We start from the raw sequence: 15,508 nt of genomic DNA on the forward strand, positions 1-15,508 counted from the left end.
GCATCACTGTCATACTCATCATTGTCACTTCCATCCGTTTCACTGCTGTCAGCACTTGCCCTGTTGTCATTTTGTGTCAATGTCCTGGCATTTTTCAGTGTTGGTTGGCCAGCTCTGAGAGGACTCTTCTGCTGCAAGCATGAATGTCTTACAATTGCCTTTACTTTCTTACTCTTGCTGCGTTTCAAATGCTGCTTCAGCCCGTGGTGGTTCAAGTACTTGTTTAGTTCTGGAACACGGAGCTTTTTAAGCTTGGTTAGATCTTCGCACAACTCAGTCCAAGGATAATCCTCCTGTGATTTATCTTTTGCGTCCCTACTTAACTTTGCCTTTTCTCCTGCTCTCTTTTTCCTTTTTAATTCCAGCACTTCAAGATGCTGAAGATAATCCGCCACAAACTTTGATTTGACAATAAACTTATCTGTAAACAGAGCAACGCTCTCTGGGTCAGATAAAACCAGCCTCCCACTTCCATGCTTTTTCTTCGCTTGGACCCTTAGCTGCCAGTCATCTGGATCACGCCCTTCTTTTGGGGTCTTCTGGTAGGAGAGGTAGTGGTATTCCGGTAGGCAGGAATGGTCAGGAACTGGTTTAGGGTATCTTTCTATGGGTGGTCCAGTCCATTCACAACAAAGAGAACAAATTTCTCCTTCCTTTTCTTGACAGGACAACTTAAGAAACTCCCTGTAGTTCTCCCCCTCCTCATAGCGCTCATTCATAAATTTCTCAATCTTACGGAAGGCAGTGGTCTGGAACAGTGGAACAGTGGAATGGAACAGAGTCTTTCCTTGCTCCTGCATTGTGATACTGAACCAAGTACAAAGTGTTGTGAGAAAACTGGAAATCTGTTGATGTGTTGTGTGAAACACATTGTTACATTTAATTTACAGATGTCTTTATTTGGAAGGCTTTTCCCTCTACTCTAGTGACAGGCATGTATAAATGTTGCCCTGTGCAGGTAGAACAAAAAGCTATGAGTGTTCTCAAATCTTGCAAATAGTGGATTACTTTTTATAAATTTTAGCATACTTGTTATGGTTTAAATTTATCTATGGTTTAAAATTTCTTAATTTTCAATGTCTCAAGTTCATTGTCATAATTCAGAACAAAGAGAAATGAAAATCCAATTGGTTTGAAAATTTTAGCCAAAACTAAATTTAAACCATAACATACCCACGAAGGGCTTTTCCAATCGGGAAAAGAGTGCATTACTACATGAGCATCATGAAAGAGGCTCATTCCAAAATGCGCAATAATGGCGAAAGCGACGAGTCGTTTAAGAAAAGGTTTACAGCTGAACGATCCAGGCAGTTTGACATCTTACAAGCAAAAGAACCAATCTTTCTAAGTGCGGATGGCTGTTCAGAAAGGGCGAGTGAGTTTTCCACGCCAGGGTACCAGTTGAAGCCCAGTGATGGACGAAAACTGAACTTTTCCATCAAAGAGCACAGAGCAATGGTGGAAAAGTTGAATGTCATATTGAAAGATGTAACGGAACACGATTCCACACTCTTTCAGTCCAATTGGCTTGCTTTGAAGCAGGGTGAAGAATTTGCCCACAGTTTTAATGTAAAACAGATCAAATGTATAGAAGCTAAGTTGACGAAGGTCACGCAGGACATGGAAGCACTAGAAAATAAGAAGAGCAATTATAACAGCATATTCAAGGGCATACTCAAACAGCACATCAACAAAAGGAGAAGGAAAAAAGAAAACCGCAGAAAGTCAAATGAAAGAAAGAGGAAGCGGACTGAAAACAACGTCCAACGAGTTTATAGAATCTGTGTTGGAAACCTGCTAGGAAATGATTTTCCAAAATGCCTTGTGTACCCTCCTAGAACGGCCGTCCCGGAAGAGTGTATTAAAGTTGTGGATGTTGCCACGTCGTTATTTAGAAGAGATGGGCCATACATCGCACAGCTCTTGGAAGGGAATTATTTCACCAATGCTGCAAGAAGCAGAATCACCACAAACCTTGAGCAGGAAGTCAGAGATTATGTTTACACCTTCATGTACCCTGAAGAGTACACTCTGACGGAAAGCATTGCTGCTTCTTGCAGCATTGGTGAAAGAGACTCCCATAGCAGCACAAGCGGCAACGAAGAACTCGACGACAGCGAAGATGAAGATGAGTGCCAGTGAAAGTTGCATTCGAAAATAGTGTGTAATAATAGTGTTAAATACTTCTTTTCAGTAGCTACAAATGCTTTTTGTTGCCAAACGTTTTTTTAAAGCAGAAGGAGAGTTTGTAATAAATTTGTATCCTGCCTTCTATGTTTATTCTATAGCAATTTTTTTGATATTCAAACATTATGCCATTTTAAAGTTTTACTAAAATATTTCACGTGACCCCCCCTTTTTCCCTTATTTTTTTGGGATGGCCCCCCCTCGAAAGCCATTTTTTTTCGCATGCCCCCCCCCCAAATCCCACCAGCCCCCCCTACCTTATAAAAAATGAACGGTCCCTAAATAAGGTCGTATTTCTAATGGAATAGCGAACTAGAAGCAATGATGACGGCACCGTAGCACATTTGTAACTACAGTTTCGGTAAAAAAAACCTCACCCAATAATTGTTTATTCTAATTATTTTTTGAGCTCCAGGTCAGTCACAGTTTTATCTGAAAACTGTAGGTCATGACTAAAATACCTGCGGGCGGTTTATATAGCATAATAATCATATAATCATACTAAACTGAAATATTTTCGACCAGAAACCAATTTAATTTTTTATACCAATGTATTTATTGCAGTGAACATAACCTAGACATGTAGATTTTTAAAATGTTAAATTGCATGCGACAAAACATCGTTAAATATTTATCTGGTGCCAATTAAGTGTCAGAAATTTCTAATCAACATCATGTTGGCCATGTGGAACTGCCTAGGTTCATTTAACTCTTTTTAATCAAGACTGTGTCAGTGATACGTTGCAGCAGTCATGTCCTTCTTCGTAATTTTGTTTTGTGCAACGATATTTCTGCATCGAGCTAAAGCTTCCTGTCACAACATCGTTAACAGGTAAATATAACCGTACTCATAAATTTGGTATGTGATATGTGAATTTAAAGCTGCATCGATCAACAAAGAAAATTTCTCGAAAAAGAAGACACGTAAAAATCATTTAAGGTTGGGCATAAACTTTGAAGCGATCCCAAAGAATACGTTGCCAAGCAGAAATGACTCGATAAAAAGCTGCACATTTATCGAAGTTAGTGATCGGTATTCATAAATTTCAGTGTCCAGCTTTTTTAGGCCCCTGACATCTCTAGAGTGACTTGCACTGACTCGTCGAAAATGGTTGCCGTATTTTTAGTAAAATAGCAAGACAACTTTGAAATTAGTGTCAACTCCCACTGAGAATTTGAACTTTCAGCGTTTGTAACTGATACATGTAGTTTAGATCTGAGATCTTCAGAATTTACCAATACCTGAGAAACGGGCTCCATTTAGCGGACAATTTGACTGACAACTGAGGTTTTGATACTTCCATCTCAGTAGCCCTCTAAAACTCTACAGTGACCCAGGAGGAATTAACTGTAATCTTTTGCTCGAGCTGTTAACGGTGAATTGCCGTGCAAAACTACACGGGCAAGTTACTTCCTATAGCTGCAACATCATGAATAAATTCAATCTAATTATGAAGGGTATTTTAGAAGAGTAATCTTAAGTCGGACGTTCTCTCTAAGGCAACTCAGGACCGCTGGGATGTTCTTTGTTTTCAGTTGAACCTTATCACAATAACTGATTCAGTTTTTATTCCAAACTGCATATTGAAGTTAAAGACTAAGATAACCATGGTTATGTCTTATGTTCTCCTTCAAGGTCGCAAACTTTACCAGCTACACATATTTAAATAACAAACACCCTCGTCAATAATTGATTAGATACTGACTGTGCAGCAGGCACGTATTAACGAGTAATTTTGCATATAGTTGTTAATTTCTTATTTCATTAATAGAAAGAGCCTGTCAGATTTCGTTTGCAGTGTCTTTTCCAGTGAAATAAACCTTTTAGGCATTCTGTTCTTTGGCGGGCTGGCGAGGAGTTCGAAACCTAATGAAATTTTCGTTAATGGAAAATAAAATTCAGAATCGTTTCCTGGTCAACTTATAATACGGAAACAATCTAAAAACTTGAATACCGTAGTTACAAAGATATACTTTTGTCTTAGTTGAGATTTGGCAAAATCGAAGATCTTTTAAAAGATCACAACCTTCCATAATCTGTTGCAGTGAAGACATAACCTAATTTTTATACGAAATGCGTTAAATAGAATTTCTATTTGTTCGAATGGGGGTTGTCTACTTGAACTTGGCAGGGGAAGTCCTTAATAAACAAAACTATTAAGTTCTGCATAGTTCTGTATCATCTTTACTAATTACACAGCATGGCTTATTGGAAATCACCGCCATCGACTCTCATTGGTTCTCTATTGTCCTCTGTTCGTTGATAGAACACGACCAAGCGCACGTCTCTCTTGGAAGAGAGAATTTCTTCTTGATTTTGACTCACAAATACGTAAAATTATAGGTTTTGGATCGCAATCCTTAAATAGAATGTCTACTAAACCGCGGGTAGGGATGGTCAACTCGGCAGTGCCTCGTCGACTTAGCTTTGTGCTCACAGAGAGCTCGGGCTCGTAGTCTATTTGTTATATTACGGAAGAGAGACCAACTGGTTATATTATGGAGTTGAAAGGTTATTTAGCTAAAAAGAGCAATATAGGATGTCGTTTAATAGGGTTTCTTTGGCATGAAAGCATCGCTGACAAGTAACAAGGGCATTGGGCGAAAGCCAAAAGGAAAAACACTTGTCAAAGATCATGATAGAGACATTACTACATCATGGAATAGCTTTTCATTCATAGAACAAAAACAGCAACAGCAACAACAATAGCTCTCAGATAGGCCTCCAGGAGTTAGCTTCTAAATAGCTTAATCACTGGGATGAAATTACAGGGAGGTTTTAAAAAGTATATATTTTAGGACTAACATTACGGAGCAGGTGTAAGCAGTTGCTAATTAAAAAAAAAAATTATAATTTACCCTTTCAAACCAACTGGTATCGTAATCACCCAATGCTTTAAAAGCCTGATCATAATTACACGACATTTCAAGAACAACCTCACGAGTCTTTCTAAGGAATATTAGAGTTCTATAATCAAAAGGCCGTCAACAGTATGGCCATGAAGATAAATGAATTTATACCTCCATAAACTGCCTTCACTGCTAATTCTTGCCAATACAATTACAATAATCCTATACTTCACACCTGCGTTAAAAGGCCATGATCGCGGGATTGAGCCAAAAGAACGTCTGAGCGTAATAAAGGCTAACTCAGCATTAAAATAGTCCTGCTCACCATAAATCTGCCATTGCTTACCAAATTTGGACAAACTGTAGTGAAACTTCATCCGCAGACACGAGCTCAAAGCATCCTATTTATTTCCATACGTTTCTAATAGCGTTGGTATTTGGTTTTTATTAGGGCTATTGTCGATACCTGTTTGCTTCACGATATTTAGCTGAAATTAACAATACTTCGTGGTATAATCATGATGTATTCCCTTGACGAGAACAAGTTGATTACCGTTTATTCCTTTCGACATTTAGTTCCAAGGCGACGAGCTGGCTTGTCGGAAACGAGACTATACCTCCGATTACTGAACCTGAAAATGCCTCGGACATTTTAGAGGGACTTTTTCAAAACTACGATAAACGATTGAGACCAGGGCATGCAGGTAAGAATTATTGTATATACCAAATATAATTGGACTTAAAGCATGAGCATTTATTAGGGGTAGTGAATAATCCTTCAAAAACTATGAGTCTCGCAAAATTTTCGTCGAATTTCACGGGTCTCGCAGTCCCGTTTGTTTCACAAAGCTGTCTCGGAGTTTCGATTTTTTGCAAGACTAATTAAGAAAGTCTAGAAGTCCCGATTCGTTTGTTTCTTTGTTTGTTTTTACAATTGACTTCCAAACGTCTTAGAGTCTGAACGCCTCGCACTGGCATTTAAAACACTTTGAAGTCTCGGTCTGGCAATTTCAAAAGCCACAAATGTCTCGGGCTTGCAAGGAAAATCGCTAGCCTCGCCTGCTTGTTAAGTCTCGCATTTATCATTCACCACGTTTACTTGGTCGCAGGGTCGTGAAGATGCAAAACATTAAAGGACTCTAGGTCACCGAATCTCAGGCAATTCTGCTTATTTTTGTCAACTATGCGCTCTAAAATTTAAAGTGGCAGAATCTTGGCCACAAATCCAAGCTAAGAAGAATGATTTCAGAGCAATTGATACAAATTGGCATAAATTTAAAAGATTTCTGGCCGATGTTTTTCAAGTTTACCCAAATGCATATCCGTTTTTAAAGTCTTCTCAAATTGTTCCCATACACGCCAGTTTTTGGCTTTCTGCGTTTCTTTTGGCTAACATTTTAAGCCGTTATTGTGATATCTATTATTATATTTCAGTTAATTCCATGTCCAGTTGATAAGGGCTTAAATTGCCTAAAATTCTATGACCTAGCCCCTTTAAGGTGGCCGAACACAGTTTGCTAATGCAATTCAACGCGCGCACAAGAATTGCAAAAAAAAAAAAACATGGCGTCAATACAGCGATCATTTTATTTGCGCAATACCCGCGCTATCTTTACTATTTTTCTTCATAATTGAACACAGTGTATTGATGGTGTTAGTCTTTTATTACAAAGGTATGTTAGAAAAGGTAACGATGCAAAGAACCCAGTAATTCTGCGATTGAATGTGGAATGGCTTTCTCGAAAATACGCCTATTTCTCGAGAACCACTCATTAGAATTTCACGAAATTTGGCACGAAAATACTTTAGGAAATAAGTAACTGGAGTACTGAAAAAAATTTGAACTGTAACAAAGGAAATTCTAAATATTCCAGTGAACCTTCAACAAGGAATAATTAAAGATCTCTGTTTAATTTTTATTAAAATAGTGTTAACTTGTGAGCATCGTCAAAAGCTTGTTGCATGCAAATTATAAAGAAAATCTAATGACTAGATTTTCTGATTTTCTTCTCCGGAAAAACCGATTTTAAAGGCTTGTTTTTATTTATTCGTGTTGCCATGGCAACAGCACATACGTCAGCTTAACAATCAAAAAACTGAAGTTTGTGTTGTTAACTTGCTTGCTGCCATTTTTGGCGGCCAAAGGATCAAGGGTTTTAGAGAAAAAGGTGAATGAAACACAAGTATCAAAAACTGTGTTCAGCCACCTTAATTAAGGACCTTCACTTCGTTTTGTCATTTAATTATGTACGTGCCTTCTCCATTATTGTCCTACTTTTTGTGATTATTTCACTACCTATAACTCTCTTGCTTGCCTGCTTAAGTTACTTCCTTGTTGTTTGCTTTTTTTGTCCTATTTTCCCTTCCAAATAACAATAGCCTTTGAAATCTTTCTTTCAGGAAAAGCACTTAGAATTACAGTGTCGCTTGGGTTTTTGTCCATTGGAAACATTTGTGCTGAAAACATGGTATGGAGTTTCTTAACCAGGCTCTATATTAAGGGAAACCTCAGTATTACATTTCAACTGATGAAAATGAAAATAAACGCTAACAAAAACTAGTCTTTGGGCTTCACCTTCACATTGCTCTCAAGTTAAAAAAAGAAACAGTTGTATTGTGTTGAAATATGCCCGGGAAAATTGTAATAGTTTCATTGTAACTTCATGTTTGGGTGTGCAATTTTTTTTTTGTCTGTTTGTTTGTTTGTTTGTTTGTTTGTATGTTTGTTTGTTTGTTTGTTTTTGGCTTATAACAACATCTCGTGGATCGGACGATCTAGTTTTCTTTTAACCTAATAATGATTTTAACATGACATCGAAATATCGCGAGTTTAGTCCATAGTCTTTGTATTCTATTTTGGCAAAGGATCAATTTGAACATGTATTGCAGGAATTTAACGTTGATATATACATGAGGCAGATTTGGAACGAGTCCAGGCTGACCTTTGGCAGTAGAGACCACGCCCTTATTCTACAGCATGAAACTCTCGATAAGATATGGTTGCCAGACACTTACTTTGAAAACGCAGTGAAAACCCATGTACAACAAGAAACACGCACTGTGGTCCTGTATGGAGACGGCTTGATAGTTTTCTCTCAGAGGTATATAAGACGAATGTCTTCATCTTGATATTCTCGAATATAAATAGTGTTTAACCTAGTAATATAAAATGTTGCTTTATACACTCTTTTATATATTAAGAATTTCAAGAAGAAACCCTAGGCTAAGATTTTGAAAAGTACACAATTTTTTGTTGTTGAAAATTTGCAAATACAAGACAACGATATGTTTTTAACTAAACCGTATCAAATTCTTCCTTTCTTTAAACGGCAAGACTAGCCCTACCCCCCCCCCCAAAAAAAAACAACAACAACAACTTCAACAACAAAAACAGGCCAGGCTTATTACGTTTCCACAAGTAGTGGTGCGTGTTGTATTAGGCTCCATTGCCTGCAGTCTAACGCCAAAATTACTTTAACCCCATCAAAGTCAATAAATGTTATATGCATTAATCTCAGAATATTCACAAAAGTATTTCCAGCCTGAAATCGTCGATCCGTATTTGACTTTTTGCACAGTCAGCCTCCATGCATCCACCCTGGTGTTCTATACTAGACAAACGACAAAGCACCATCACTGTGATCGGTGTACGGCTTATATATTTTGCAGTGTTTTAATTCTCCACAAGGTAGTCCCATCAACTGAAATCTAATTAACGGCTTCATTTACCTTTCCAGGGTTACGATAACAGCTACAACTTTGATGAATTTCCGCGCTTATCCAATGGACAAACAAGTTTTCAGATTAGACATCTTGAGCTGTAAGTATGTAAGTAAGTAAGTAAGTAAGTAAGGAGGCAATGTGGCCGAGTGGTTAGGGGGCCGGACCTGAAATCCGGAGGTCGCGGGTTCAAGTCCCGCTCTGACCACTCAGCCGGAGTTGTTTCTCGGTAGACCCTAGTTCAACGCCTCGGTCATGCTTGTAAATAGCCAACTGGTCTGCCTCCTGCCAGTTGGGATTTTTAACCATGTTATGTTCATTTGCATTATTTGTTTCATCATTTGGTTTCATTGGCCCTGAAAAGCCCCATTGGGGGAGTGGTCAATTAGGATATGTATATTTTTTGTATGTATGTATTGTTTCCCTCTGTTCGAAGAATGAAACTTGTATTACATAAACTATTAAACAATTAGATCATGAGCTCGAGATTTCTATCGCGCGGTAGTTGGCGAGGGCGCAGCCCGAGTCAACTATCACGAATAGAAATCGAGAGCAAATAATCTAATTGTTTTAGTATAAATTTACTAGTTGTTCAATACTTTATCTAAATCCTCTTCACAGACACCTCGAAAACGCAAAGAAGCGGCCGTCATTTTGTTAACAAGGGCACACTGCTACGCAACCCACTATCTATCACAGAATAGATAGTGGGTAGGGTAGCCAATCATAGAACTGCATTCGTGATAGAACTCTAGTAGATTTATACTAAAAGCAGATAGAAGTGTATTTCCTTTCAGTCCAGAAGTGGATGTTGGTCGCTAAACATGACTGTGGAGCCACAGTTTCTCGTTTAATCGCACACGATCCGCTTGCTTAAAATTGTGATATCTTCTCTTCTCACCGTAAGAAACCTACGCTTCAAAGTATACAATAAACATGACTACGCCAGCACTTTCTGATTACCAGATTAAAGGGGGCCGATGAGTGTTTAAGAGGAGCGTTTTTATAAACATAACAATGAAGCAAGGTTGATTACAACGTGGAAAGCTTAACGGGACATCGACATGATAAAGTCCAAACTGGAAGCCAAGAATTGCAACCGTGGACAGCAGTACACCGACAGCATTTTCGTCTACGGTCTCTTGCATCATTGTATTTAGTTTTTACTGTTTTTTTGTAACCGTCGAAATACGGTTTCAGGGGAGGAAACAGTAGTTATTGTGTAAAGTTATTAATAAAGTGTGCTTTTTACGTAGATTCAAAAAATCTTTCCTTTAATATTTTTTTTTTTTTCGTTTTTTATTAGATGGAAGGGATACCAAGCAACTGAACTACAGAGGAGCAAACATTCAGCTTTTGAACAAAGAGATGTCTGAATTCGTAGTAACCAATCAAAGCATAGAGTACACTGTCAAAGAACTTTTTATGGGTATGAAAATTGCTTTATGTAGTTCAACTTTGAAATGAAAGACAGTCCTTGAATTTTGGCTTAAAAATACCTAAATAAATCAACAATGCCTATTTAAAATCATCTTGGTCTTTTCTCTAAGAGCTATAGTTAACTCAAATGATACCTTTGACCGTCGATTATTTCCTCTTAGAATAGGTTGTGGATGTGATTTAAATGATAGTTAAGGATCCGTCCACACTACGCCGGAGAAATTTGAAAACGCAGCTGTAATTCTACTGCTGGGTCTACCGTCCACACTAATCCGTCACGAAAACGGAGCTTTTCGAAAACTGATGTAGTCGCGATTATCATTTGATTTCCCCCTGCCCGAGTTTTCCTCAAACACAAATCCAAAATGACCGGTGATTGTTGCGGCGTTTTTAAATTCCTCCGGCGTAGTGTGGACAGAAAACGTTTAATGCGTTTTCAGAGTGAAACCTCTGCTTTCGAGTTCCCCCAGCGTAGTGTGGACGGGGGCTTTTGGGTCACAATTTTAACAGTCAGCTGAGTAACGCCACGTTTTTAAGATCACAAATATGAAGATATTTACTGATAGCTGAAAAATATAATGGGCTGAAAAAGTTTAAACTGATAGCAGAGAAATCGCCGAACATTTAGCTGTTAACTGGATTATCTCCCGTCCAGGTAAAGGATTGTATATAGTCTAAATGTTAAAAGGAAAATGACTCAGGAAAACTTTGGTGACATAAAAGAAGCTCAGTCACGGTACATTGAGTTTCCTCAAAATTACCTTAAATGGAAGAAAACCTGAAAATAGTAGTTTACTTAGATGGAAAAATACCAAAGAGATAATAATGTATCATAAAGGAACAAGGATGGCTAAGGATGGAGAAGATTAACACCGATTAAAATAGACGAATTAACTTGATGCGCAAAACGTGACGTAGCTCCTTTCAAAGCCAGTTAAACGCTTAAAGACTTAAATGATCGTGATTGACGGTTACCATGGTTTCTTGTCAGGTTGCTTTGACGTGCTGACCGTCAAGTTCGCGGCAAACAGAAGAGTTGGCTATTACGTCATACGGATTTACTTCCCTTGTACCCTGTGCACGGTGGTGTCATGGATGGTCTTTTGGATGGACTGCAGAAACGTCGGGGACCGGGGCACAGTGGGTATCACCTCCCTCCTTACTCAGCTGTTCCTGGTCGGAAACATCAACGAGGCCATGCCACATGTCAGCTACGTGAAAGCCGCTGACCTGTTCTTGATTGTGTCGTTTGCGTTTACTTTTTTCGCGCTTTTGGAAAGTGTCATCGTTTACAAGGCAGCTGCCTCTGGAAGACAAACCTCTAGGAAAGTTACTTCAAAGAAAGAAAAGGTAAAATTTATTTTGAAACCAATGTTATAAACAGACAGACAGACAGACAGACAGATAGGCAGGCACGCAGGCAGGCAGGCAGTCCGATATACCCACGTTTCTCTCATGTTCGTCCTCTCATTCTCGCTCATCTAAGAAACTATTTATAACAGTAGGGAGAGATATCAATCAGGGAATTATCATCAGTGAACTTATGTGGAAATCCACCAGAAGTTCGAGTAACAAGTGCGCAAAAACTTTGTACCAAGATTATTTATTTACATTGCATTGCAAACTTCTATGCCACTGTTTTAAATATGTTCTCAAAAGAAATCATTTCTAAAAACACCAAATGTCGAAAGCAAATCATTGAAGTTCGTATAAAACACTTGAAAGTACTGGTGAAATGGAACTGATGAGGAAATTTTACCTGTGTTTGCACAATGTCTCTGAACTTTGAAATTTATTTCCCCGACTTCCCATGGGTAACTGTTTTTGGTGTTATTTCAGGCAAATATTTATATTTTTAACTTTTAGAAAATGCAAAAAGGACCGTATTATTCTGGTACAAGGTCTTTGTCCACTAAAAATTGAACTTGCTCGATTTCCTATCGGATATTCTTTTCTGCAAAAAATGCCTAAACATGCGTAGCAAAGCTATGTAATAATATAACAACGTCTGGCTGTTTTGGACATGGAACCATCAATGTCGTGAGAGTGTATAGTTCACTGTTGAAGTTTGTGCTTGTGGTAATATATCAAACACGAAAGACAGCATTTGACCACATTTCCAAATACCGAGAAGAGAGTTGAAATTACGACGCGCAGCGGAGTATTTTGGACAAACTTTGTCTTGAGAGTTTGCTATACCCTCTCAGTTGATCTCAATCTTAGCAAAGAGTGCGCCAGGTGCGCGATCATTACCGTCAAGTCAATGAAATATCTCTGACGCGTTTACGTTTGTAACAAAACATTGCAGGGAAACAAATCCAGGGGGGAAAGCTACGAGATGACTCAAGAACCAAACGCGTGTGCGGATGGGGTCAGGGCAAACGAAGTTCAGGATGAAATTTCAACGCTGCAAAGGCTTCCTCGAGTAAAGGTTGTCGCAAGTTTGACTGAAAACAAGACAAGAATGGACACTGTTTGGATAGATAGAATAGCTAGAGTGCTATTCCCTTTAGGATACACGATATTTACTGTTAGTTATTTCGTGAGCTATATGACCTAATAATGCTTCACCACTTAGGCTCGATTATGTATGTATAAATGTATAAATGGATACCGGCGAGCTTAATGCTGGGGGGGGGGGGGGGGGTAACCCTGCGATGGACTAGCATCCCATCCAGGGGGGAGTAGAAATACTCCTAGTCGCTTCATGCTACTGTAACCGGGATAAACTCCGGCCTGAAGGGCCACTGGGCTCGTATGTGGCTCGATTGCCAGCCGCTGTTCGCTGGTCTCTTCTCGAGGAATAACATAGACCGGAAGCGAAAGGGCGAGAAGTTGGGCCTATTCGCCACTCTGCCATGTATTGTATTGTTGTATCTCACAGTTACTGCTGATCGACTTAGAGGGCCATATTCTTTTCAAGGTCGCACTATAGTCACGGATCCTCGTTTTTTCCCCTGATTCTGCCCGCACACCTCGCGCTTGGGCTGTAAAACCGGAAGGGAAAAAACACGGTCCGTAACTTACGATAGCGAACTCGGTTAATAATAACTACTTAATAACCGAGAGTGAGGTCGTTACGGGAAAATCTCAAACTGAGGCCTTGCCGTATTGACCGAGCGACAGCGAGGTCAATACGGTAGGCCGAGGTTTGAGATTTTCCCGTAACAACCGAACGGTCGAGGTTATTAAGTTGTTTATTATATGGCTCATCAATAAAGAAAAAAATCATTCGAGCGGAAGTCGTCAATTTACATCCGGCGATGCGCGCGTTTACCGATTCATTCATCGTCTCAAACCTAGGGCAAAACTACACAGTCAGTGAATTTCACCACTGTATTACGTATTCCGTTAAAAACACTCATTTCTTTACGGAAAAGTCAGTCACAGCCTCAAAAACGTATTTTAGTATCGTGGTACCACAAGTTGATGGGGACGTTTTTCCGACTTTTGGGGCGAAACGTCAACGCATATAGAAAAGAGAGCAAGTGCTTCAAAATTGTCCAAACCAACCGTCTTTCGGTGAAAGAAGATACTAATGCTTCAGAATGCACTGCTCAAAATAAGCTTAACTCGATCTTCGCATTCGCTTTCGACAACATATCTTCGCCTTCTTCATTCTGGGATTTATGGATGAACATTTCAAGCCTTGTGAACGTCTGCAGTTATCAGAAACACTGCTACCGACAGAAACCGCTCGATTGTTTACATCTGATGATCCTGGAAGCTGATTTACACTTGCTTGTGTCAAAGCGAAGGAATCTATTTGACGAGAACTTTGACGGACTTCAATACTTCGGTAATTGCTGTGACTAAGATGATAACTTATAAGTTTCTTTGTGGTGTTCTGCTCAGGATGCATGGCAGATCTGCCGATGGTGTTTTTTACTTAACGATTTTAGCTTTACTTAAGACTAGGCAAACTTTGATTGTTTTTCACTAGTGCCCGCCAAGGTTACCGACTGGTAAGTCATCTATATAAATTTTATTAACGAAATATCTCTACACTTTTAGCTACTGATATTCTCGTACTGATTTTAATCGGCTTTCATCGCTTCAATGCGCTTGAATTTTCAGAACCGGGCTCTTCCTAATTTGCATAATCCGTAATCGCCCCGTGGGCATTACGGGAGAATAATGCCCTACAATTCAGTGACAATTAACCAATCAGAGCGCGCGTTATATCGGCCACAAGCCAAAGCCATATAATAATAAGAGGTATTTACAACTTGGAGACATTGTAAAATAACAAAGGTCCCGTCCGCACTACTCCGGAGAAATTGAAAACGTAGGTTTAGTTCTACGGTTCGGCGATTCGTCCGTACTAATCCGTCACCAAAACGGATCTTTTCGAAAACGCTCTTCAAACTTACCGTATTTATTCGATTAAGCGCCCAGGGCGCTTATTTCATTTTTGGACTTTCAGGGTGGGCGCTTATTGGAGGTGGGCGCTTATTCGGGGCTGGGCGCTCATTAAATTTTCACCATTTTCAGTAAGTAAGAAGTTTATTTTGTAACAAAACAATAAATAACCGGAGGAATTTGAAAACGCTTACGTTTTATTGTGGACGGAAAACATTTTGAAAAAAGAGCTTTTTAAAAACGAAGACATAACAATAATCACGTGATTTCCCTGACCGAGTTTTCCTCAAACACAAATCCAAAATGACCGGTGATTGTTGCGTTTTTCAATTTCTCCGACGTAGTGTGGACGAAAAACATTTGATACGTTCCTGAGTGGAAACGCCGTTTTCAAATTTCTTAAATAAAATTGAAGAAACATAAATTTTAGAAGTGCGATAACTATAAATACGTAAACAATAATAATACTTTTAGACGCTCTCTGTGCAAGTTTTTATTATTAATTCTCCTTAATGCTAGTAGTAGGGCAAAATATGTAATATTCTAAGGCGCTTTACAGCTTGGAGAAATAAAAATAACTAAATAAAGTTTAAGCATACATTTACGAAAATATAGTTTAGGCTGTTGAATTATCTAAAGAAAAATATCCAAATCGAAAAGAATATTTGCCTGAACTTAGAAATAATGATGTGACAGTTATAATTTTAACCGCGCTCGTGAAATAACCCGTGCCGACCGCTTATAAATCGTCACAACCGGCCTCCCGATTTCGGAACAAAGAACCAAAGAAATGCGTGAGCACAGAAACCAAGAACCCAAGGAACAAATTACAGGAACAGGCGAATATTTTATGGCCAGCCAATTTGCAATTATTTTTTGGGAAGAACGGCCATATTTCTCTTGTGTGCCGCAAACGGCACACATATTTAAGAGATGACAGGTTCCATAT

General features: G+C 38.9%; 1 protein-coding gene across 3 annotated transcripts in view; it reads left to right on the plus strand.

The window, feature by feature from the left end:
* Nucleotides 1-15,169, plus strand: part of LOC110053700 (gamma-aminobutyric acid receptor subunit beta-3-like) — a 29,633-nt gene extending 14,464 nt beyond the window's left edge. For 2 of the 3 annotated variants that reach the window (XM_089286923.1, XM_089286924.1), the window contains 7 exons: nt 5,614-5,741; nt 7,438-7,505; nt 7,927-8,138; nt 8,775-8,857; nt 10,064-10,186; nt 11,189-11,547; nt 12,506-15,169. In XM_089286923.1, coding sequence (XP_089143049.1) covers nt 5,614-5,741; nt 7,438-7,505; nt 7,927-8,138; nt 8,775-8,857; nt 10,064-10,186; nt 11,189-11,547; nt 12,506-12,757 — 1,225 coding nt within the window. In that variant the 3' untranslated portion in view covers nt 12,758-15,169. Of the gene's footprint in view, nt 1-2,857; nt 3,020-5,613; nt 5,742-7,437; nt 7,506-7,926; nt 8,139-8,774; nt 8,858-10,063; nt 10,187-11,188; nt 11,548-12,505 lie in introns of those variants that run through there. The other variant, XM_020759969.2, reaches the window with a different exon arrangement.
* The last annotated feature ends 339 nt before the right edge of the window (nt 15,170-15,508 follow it).

This window comes from Orbicella faveolata, unplaced genomic scaffold (genome assembly GCF_042242905.1).
Source record: "Orbicella faveolata isolate gen_17 unplaced genomic scaffold, um_ofav_v1 contig_14, whole genome shotgun sequence".
Taxonomy (NCBI): Eukaryota; Metazoa; Cnidaria; class Anthozoa; order Scleractinia; family Merulinidae; genus Orbicella; species Orbicella faveolata.